Source organism: Ostrinia furnacalis, unplaced genomic scaffold (assembly GCF_004193835.3).
Source record: "Ostrinia furnacalis isolate ACB-3 unplaced genomic scaffold, ASM419383v2 OfSCF1459, whole genome shotgun sequence".
NCBI lineage: Eukaryota > Metazoa > Arthropoda > Insecta > Lepidoptera > Crambidae > Ostrinia > Ostrinia furnacalis.
The window spans coordinates 177,198-186,601 of record NW_021131698.1 but is presented as its reverse complement, the minus strand read 5'-3'; the positions used below and the strand labels follow the sequence as shown (position 1 = coordinate 186,601).

Sequence of the window (9,404 nt, the reverse complement as noted above, 5' to 3'; positions counted from 1 at the left end):
TTTTTGAACGTCAATACCTAAATAACCGTTTGAGGTATATTTATGAAATTTGAAGCTGATGTATATCTTGCAAGTCTCAATACATGAGCCAAATTTGAAGTGTTAATGCACAGTAGTTTTTGAATGATGAGGAGTCAAAAGTGGCTCTAATTGGTTCGTCTAAATATACGCACGGTGCAGTCACCTCCATGGAACTAGGCTTAACATGCTCCCGCATGTCTATAGTGTTTGCTTAATGTTGATTTAGTCGATTTTCTCCTGAAAGGAACATGTAAGACAACAATAAAATTTCCAATTTTACAGACCTTCTAGAGCAGATGCCGCAAAAACTATACAAGATATAGAAAAACTTGACGGTCTCACCTGTAGCAAATTGAATAAGCTTTTTTTGGTTCATAGTAGTCATGTCACTAGGACGCATAGTTTCCGAGGATTAAGCGAAAAACCGAAAAGTGGTACCTTTAAACCCCCCTCTCCCCGCCGGCTCAAGGGCTAAGGGCGGGGACTTTTGCTATGTTCACCACCTAACTAGGCTAAATAAAGTCCCGAGTTCAGAAATTGTGTTCCACGGATTTCTCTCTACACCGTCGTTAAGGCATTCATTGACTGGACTAAAATGGAAGAGCAGTGTGAAATAGAGTTGAAGGCAATGGCAGACATTAACTGTTATTTAATCATGTTTAATGTTTAATTATTCTACCATGCGGTTTGTAACAACCTAATTATGAATTTAAGTGTTACACTTTATAAGCTGTAAGATGTTAACGTGCTCTCCGAAAAACAGAATTATAACTGTTCCCAGACAGGAAGGTTGCAAATTGGGAATAGATACACAAAATTATTTTTAGACAAACATAGAATCTCTAGGAGAGATGCCTAACTCTAGCCACTCTACCACAGAAGCGAGGTAGAGGGGAATACTAAGTATAAGTAATGTGAACCCCCGATTTTTAAGATTAAATCACAGTTTACCAGGTATGCCACGCCCCTAGAGTGCCATGCGACAAACCGAGAACAAATTATATTAATTTCCAGACTCGACATAGAGTCAATAAACTGGGAGAAAATTACTATCCAATGTAAAATTACTAACTTGAACAATAAACTGGATAGGGTCCAAGTACCTTTTAAATCACAGAGCGTTATGCCAACGTAGCATAAACCAATAAAGATAAAGATCGCTGTTTCTCTTAACATAGAGTCCCTTTATAGAGTTTTAAAGTACGGATATGGAAGTTTGTACATAAAGTAGTTTCTGCTTGAGGCTTCATTCGTGTAGATTTTCATAAGTTCAGAAAGTCATCAAAAGCCTACTTAAATAAAATGAGTTTTTAAGTATTTTAAACACATTATTACCAAAATTGTACAAAAGAGTTTACATACCGCTAAGTATGCTAAGCTATAATGGTTTCCTTATACGGACTTTCAGACTCTATCATCCCTTTTAAGATTTATTTTTCACGACAAAATTTAGCCTAAAAAAATAAATAAAAAATAAATAAATGACCAAAAGTGGTCCAAATGTCCACCACTAATGAGACCTATATTGGCTTATAGTCCATCAAATAGAGATTAACTTTCAGTATGGGACGAAAAAAAAAAAGCTGTCAGTAAAAAGTTATGACTGTTTGAAAAATAGTAATAGTTTACGCGCTAATCTCAGGAACTACTGGTCCGATTTGAAAATTTTTTTTGTTATGGACCAATAGGGGCGGAGCAGTAAAGACAAATGTTGTAAAAATGGGAAATATTATTCAAACTATTTTCACGCGTTCAAACTCGTAGGCATAACTAGTATAATATTTAATAAAATTCATCTATAACCCCGTGCCACATGCGACATGACATAACATGCATAGATTAGTCCAAAATGTGCGATGGATAGAATGATATCAAGAACATTTTTCGGATGAAAAGGTAAAAAGGTAGTTTTCATTCAGTAATAACTTTTTACTGACAGCATATTTTTGATTGCGGTTTGGTTATAATGAATCAGTATATAATAGACTATTTTACTACATAGGTCTCGTTAGTGGTGGACATTTGGACCACACTCCATACATTTTTGGTCAATGTCCTTTAGCCTTGTCCTGGCACAATACGACCTTGCTTTGCATTAAATCAAAATTAATTTAACGGTTTAACCGTAAAAACGAGACAGTCAGAGTTATCTACTTCTTATAAAAATACTAATAGATTGGGGAATGCCGTTGGCTAGCAACAAGTTGTTGGTGTTACAGTCAGTGACATAATAGTAACAGTAAGTAGTCCAATCACGTCGGATGACATTCTATTCACTGCTGTGCAGTTCGGATGTACATATTTCCCTCATATCGGAAACGAGTGCAGTGACGTAACGTATTGATATAACAGTAACTAATGCTAATGCAAATAAAATAATTCTATATTGTGTAACAAGTGAAATGTAATTAACTCCATACATAGTGTTGTAATTAATTATTAAGTTTTCTCTTACATTTTTAATGTTGTTCCGTTAGGCAGTATGTGTGAAGATGATTAGTAAGATACATGCTGTCTAATCGGTATAAAAATTCTAACTGCATAAAATTATTTTGGGAACCCATTTCTTTATGTTATAGGCACTTCAATTTGTATTTGTATTGTAAAAACATTTCAATATTTATCTCCTTAGTACTCTTAATACCTAAGTATTAATTTACTTACATAAAATATGACTTTCTAAATGATTAAAATAATCACAAAAACTTTATGGAAGGGCTTGACTAGATCGTATTTGTTCGTATATCAAAATATCGAGTTCTAGTTATTATAATTATAGTGTACATTTTCCACATTAAAATCAATTCAAATGACGTACATTTGTGATTAATTACGCATTAACACGTTAGATAATTCAGTACATGAACTGATCTTAAGTACTCGTGTAGGTACTTCTATGGAAAAGCTATTTAGAAGTCTAAATCTAGAGTCTAATCCTAATATTAATCATAAATCATGAATAAGAACATTGATTTATGTAACTGTAAATTCTATTAAAAGACTTTCAATTCCAATGTACTTAACTTCTGAAAGTTTTTCGCAATAATGAAGTTACAATAACTTACGATCTCTTTCATTTGCGGTCGAATAATAAATTAGTGCTTATTTGAAAAATCAATTAAAAAAGGAAATAGCAACTTTTTTAGTCATTGTGCAGAAAAAAATAATAGTTGTTGTGTAAATCAAAAAGGATAAATTGCAAAATTAAACGAACTTCTTGTCTTCAGTAAGTAATGTTTACATCATAATTTGTAATCATACTGTTGAGAATTGAATTAAGGTATTTAATCTTTATGAATTTTATGTGTCGTTGAACTGATGTTATTAATTTTGAACCAGTTCTTACATAAGCGTTTAATTGTTTGGTGTTGCAGACACCACTCAGAAGAGTGCCTTCTTTGATGTAAGCGGCGTTTTAATTGTTTGAGCTTGCAAATACCACTTACAGAATCATACACCTTTACTTATTTAATTGCCGACGTTTTATCGGGAAATATTATAAGTAGGTATATCGGTCAAACATAATACGTAAAATGTTTCCGCTAGGTACATATTTCTACAATACTCAATACCTACTTATTACTTTTGCTTCCTTTACCAAATTAGAGCATTCACATTAGGTCAGTCATACAATTTAAGCAGTTATGCTATGTGGACTCCAGTTAGGGCAATCACTCACAGATGCGAGAACTGCGGGAAGCACCTGGATGCGGGAAGTATGCGGGCAGCAGTGGCGGCGTAGCATGGGTTGGCACCCGGGGCGATCACCCCCCCCCCCCGTCATAAGTCCTAAGACACCCCCTGGTACCCCCCAGAATTTTGGGGCTACCTAGCGATTCGAAGATTGAAAGACAATCGCACCCCCCATATCATGACATACACCGCAGATTTGCCATGCAGATGCGCCAGTGAGNGTCATAAGTCCTAAGACACCCCCTGGTACCCCCCAGAATTTTGGGGCTACCTAGCGATTCGAAGATTGAAAGACAATCGCACCCCCCATATCATGACATACACCGCAGATTTGCCATGCAGATGCGCCAGTGAGTACTAATCTGCGCGACTTGTGTCACCCCCTGATGCATGGCACCCGTGGCGGACCACTCCCACCGCCCACCCCTTACGCCGCTACTGGTGGGCCTCCCTCAAGGGAGGCCATTGTTCAACAGTGGGCGTGATTTGGCTGAAACGAATACCTACAGAAGCTGACATTTCTAATAGATAAACAAAACACAGCGCACGCTCCGCGATAAATAAAAACAAAAGGCGTTTCCACGAAACGTTACTGGATTAATGAATGAGCTGTCAAAACGGAATGTTAATTCGGCATCAACACACAAAGTCAGTCATGGATAGCCCACGCTCTTTGCACTTGTATGTAACACGCACGATCAATTTCCACGCTGCCGGCAGGGGGCAGCGCGTTAAAAATAGTTATAATTACATCATTTGGATGAAAGTGCAGTTGCATGGGCTTAGCAATAAATCGTGGTTTGATAAAGGAATATCATAACGATAATACCTTAGTTAGGTACTTACGTTTAAAAGATTTCTGGTGTTGATTAAGTACCTACCTACCTTTATTATAATTTAAATTGAAAATAAATAAAATTAAAATAAAAGCAACTGAAATCCTTTGTACAACAGTCTTCTATTATACCAAGTTAGTGAAATAAAGAATTCGTACCTAGGCATGACACAGATTTATATGAGTTTTGTTTTATGAGTAAGAAAGTAATACCTACATCTCTATCGTACCATGTGTTACATATTAATACACTTTCGAACGTAGTCAATATTCGAAATGCCTAAGCAATCAAAAGAATTATCATAAGAATCGGAGCTCCATAAAGCTATTCGGCACGATCAATAACAACTAACCGCATCATTGAAACTGATCTTCGCACCTTTGAATCGCCGAATCACTCCGTTGGAGTGCAAGCTAACATTTATGAAGATTTGGACGGAGGCCAATGTCGATTTCACTGCTTTGCATGTCTTTATTTCGGTAAAGTTCGGTCGAAACTTGCAGTAGATGGTCTAAAGATGCGGTAATTGCTGCTTTATGGTATTCGAATAAGGGTAATGTAGTTTACCATATCGTTGAACGGCTTTTTATTAGCATTATTGCTTGCTTGTTATAAATATCAATAACGCTTTCAAAGTTATTATTTTGGTACCTTTTTGGCGTAATAAAAATTTAAAACATACCTGTCTATTGAAATGTAAACTTTAAATCAAAAAGTTAACAAAACGAAACTTTTAAATAAATCGCTTAATCTAAAATATGTTACACGGCACAATTATATTTATAACTACAACACTTTTGAAAATAATTTCTTGATGTATAACAATTCACTCACAGTTCAAACTTGTGCAAATCATTCGATTTTTAACACATTGTAATTAATTAATACATCCGTTTCCTTTTCATAACAGACTAAAACTCAATCATTATATCACAAAAATTCACATTCGATTTTTATTTATTTATTGGTGACCTATTTTCGAGAAGGGATACCAATCTCCCGCCAACCCGTCTGCGCCCGCGCATCCGAGTGCACAGAGCGCGTGACGCAATCGCCGCGCTGGGCTCCGATCCGATCCCATTCTTTCAGACAGTGAAAGGGTCCTCCGATACACTTTTACCCTCCCTGCGGGCGCCGGGTGCTACTCGCTTTATAAATTCGGTGAAAACACAGCCACAACACATTACGAATTCGGCGGCTGTGCGAGCCAGCCGATCACATCTTGTTTACGTTGTGTCCAAACCCTCGTGTAGTGGTTTAGTTCCGTTCAACGCTTCCGGCATTCCTAATAAGCATCCAAAATGAAATTCACGGTGAGTGTGTGCGTGATACCTGTGGCTGTGATAAGTGAAGTGACCAGGACCATTCCAGTGATAATAACCCCTCCAGGATATCATTATCTAGTTCGTTCTAAGAGAAGCTATCAAATAAATAGATGGCAATAATCCGTTTATGTCAGGAATGCAATCTATGCAAATGAGAGTTGTTAGAAATGCGCTGCCGGCAACGGTACTTGCTGATCTAAATAATTGTCTCGAAACAGTGACCACAGTCACGTGACTTGGACAGAAGTTACACATGTCTCCGAGCGAAGTAAAAGTAGTAAAAGTGAAATCAAATTTATAATGTGGGCTTTAATCTGAGCAGAGCCATGCGGGACGCCGTTAACCTGGCAACGCAGGCTTACAGCGTTTCCATTTTTTCGAAAAACCTGTTTGTGTCTTCTTTCGCATTTGCATCAACGAAAACGAATCTTATTTTATAACGAAAGATAAACATGAAACAGCTGTTAAGATCTTATTAACAACTTAAAGAATAACATAATACTGTTAAAACTTGTAATAGTAACCTAAAATAATAGTTTAAATTAAAGTTTGTATTTTTTTTGCAGGTCGTACTCATTGCCGCGTTAAGCGTATCGGCTTCATGGGCCATCAAGATCAAGAAAGCGGACGAACCCAAAGACAAAAGGGAAGCTCCCGTCGGGTATCCATCCCATTCGTCACACAGCTTCCAAGCCCCCTCGGTTGGACACGGCGACGCTAGCGCCATCAGCATCGGGGCGGGATACAGTGTTGGAGGAGCCAAGCCCAGCTTCAGCTTAGGCGGACATGGCGACGGCGGATACCAACTCGGCTCTGAAGGTCTACCTGGAAGTGGACACGCCACCATTCAACTCGCTCCTATCACCCTTCAACCAAACCATGGATTTGCAGCTTCAGATCTATCACAGCTGATGTCTCAACTCTCCCACGGTTTGAATTCAGGAGCGCTTCAGATTCAGACCGGCGGCGAAGGCTACCAACAAGCTGATCAGGGTGGTCACGAAGGTCAAGAATTATCTCTCCCTCAGTACTCCTTCAACGCTCCCAAGTTACAGCAGCAGTATGCCGTGTCTGAGCATCAATCCAGTGTGCCTTCCTATGCTGCCGGCACTAAAGGTCTTGGTTCTTACTCCACTGGCCCCGTACTTTTCTCGCCATCTGATTCTCATGGTAACGCACCAGCTCTAACTTACGGTCAACCTAACTCCGGACATTCCCTCGGCGGATCATCCAGTGGCGGACACTCTTACGCTATTGCTCCAAGCTCCGGACACTCATTCGGTGCGCTGTCCAGTGGTGGTCACTCATTTGCTAACGCTCCCAGTTCTGGTCACTCGTTCGGCGGTTTATCCAGCGGCGGTCACTCCTTCGGCGAAGGTGCTATCGCTCTGAATTCCGGCCACGGACATTCCTTCCCTGGTCTTTCCCTCGGTAATGGTGGCCATTCTTTCGGAGGAGCGATCAAAGGTTTCGGTGGTGCCACTTACGGAGTTCCTTCAAAAACGTCTTTCAAGCCTTCGGCCTTCATAGGTGCTTCCGTTCAAGGTGAATCTGGACATGGTTCATCTGGCCATGGTTTGTCTGGTCTCTCTGGTTCCTACGGTGCCCCATCTTTCGGTTCCCTGGGTGGTGGTAGTCACGGATTCTCTCTCAGCTCTGGTGGACACGGTGCCAGCCTAGGCGGATCTTTCGGTGGTAGCTTCGGTGGCGGTTCATCTAAATTCGTCGCCCCATCTTACTTGCCTGCTAAATCTGAAGGATTCGGATCTTCTCTTGAGTCAGTTGCGTCTTTTGCATCTGAAGGTCATCTAGGATCTGCCCCCGGTGCCTCTTACGGATCGCCAAGTTCATCATATGGTCATCCCTCTAACTCAGCTCACGCTGCTTCGTCATCGAGCCCTCAATATTACGTGCCCACGAAGTCATCATTCCCCAGCTTCGGTAGCGGTAGCTCATCTTACAAAGCTCCTTACTCCGGTCACGGTGCTGTGAGCTCATTCTCGTCAGGTCACAAACATGGTTTCGGTGGTCACAGCAGCCACGGTCCCCGGTACGGACACCCCAAGGGAGAGCTCCAAGGCGCCCACAGTGAGACTTCTTACAACACGATTAAATACAGTGAAGAACTTAAGCCCAGAGCACAGTAATGTTCTTTTGGTAGCTGTTGATATGTACAAAGTCAAATCTCGTTGTAAATATAGTTATTATGCATGTGAGGAAGGCCGTTTAGATGAGCGATAGTGCGACGTGTAGCGAAAGTATTGCCTTTGTTGTTATTTATTTACGGGCGTTCCGCTAATTAGGTGCGCGAGAGTGTCTGATCTGCAGCCAGCGTGGACGTCTTGGCTACTTGCGGGGTGCTTTCATTTCTGTGTGTCGTAATAATTAGCTTATTATGTGTTTGGGCATGTCTTGGAACTGGTTTCCACCGGAGTGTGAATCATAAATTATGGCTTTGTTTCATAATTCCAAATAACATTGTCACTTGATGTTTATGAGCCGTGAATTTCTGTAAATATGTTAGTTTAAGATAGCTTATTTATTATCTGAAGCTGTAGCATAAGTTGTTATTGTTTTCAATAAATGTTGTATTGTGATTGATGTTGTTTTTATTTTATACATAATCTGATTTACGCGTAAATCATAACGTGGACTAGTCACGCACAATTTTTAAAGACACGGTAAATCAATAGACACTTCACAGTTATATCATTGGCAAGAACTTTTATGTAAATAGCTATTAAAGTCTTACTTATATCATTCAAGGAAGAGCATGTGTCGCATGTGTGACAAAACATGGTGAAGTAACCAGCACTTACATTCGCATTAAATGCGATAATATTGCAGCAATATCATTATTAACATTGTTCTGTAAACGTGAACAATTAGTACGGAATGTGTAGAACAATGGAGGTTTTGTCCATTGCAGTGGACTAGATTTAAAGATTAAGATGTTATAATTATGCGACAGTTCGTTCGCATAAGATTATGCAATAAGTGGAATAAAATAAAAAAGTAGAGTCTAGTTCTAAAAATAGGCGACTTTTACTGACTCGTAACGATACTCTAGTTTACTTTCTGATGATCTGTTCCGGCATTCCGATCAAGATTTTTGAAGTAGTCGACCTACATTATAATAAAATAAAAATAAACACATCTTATGAAATGATGATGATGTATTGTGATATAATAATCCCGTCGTAACTCCTTGACTGCGCAAAACTTATTAGGCTCTATCAGTAGTACATAGTTCTACCACAGAATAATAATAAGTAGTTTTACCTCAACTTTAGAATTAATAAGAGAGATAGGTACCTGTATTATAATCGTTTTATAGGGTAGTCCCGACTCCTAATATTATTGAAATAATATTAATAGAGTAGGTCAGATATTGTCTCTTGAAGTTAAAACCATATTGACAACTTGTCATAGTTTAAACAGCTCAATTAATGGTTTGCAATATTCTATGCCCTATGTTTATTTTAACTTGTGTCAAATAATTTCTGAATCTTTCTATTCATGCAAAAAC

General features: G+C 39.0%; 1 protein-coding gene across 1 annotated transcript; it reads left to right on the top strand.

Moving 5' to 3' along the window:
* The first annotated feature begins 5,749 nt into the window (after nucleotides 1–5,749).
* LOC114352863 (keratin, type I cytoskeletal 9) lies at nucleotides 5,750–8,466 on the top strand. Its single transcript, XM_028304607.1, has 2 exons — nucleotides 5,750–5,863; nucleotides 6,442–8,466. The coding sequence occupies exons 1-2, from the start codon at nucleotides 5,852–5,854 to the stop codon at nucleotides 8,020–8,022; spliced, it is 1,593 nt and encodes a 530-aa protein (XP_028160408.1). The 5' UTR covers nucleotides 5,750–5,851; the 3' UTR covers nucleotides 8,023–8,466.
* The last annotated feature ends 938 nt before the right edge of the window (nucleotides 8,467–9,404 follow it).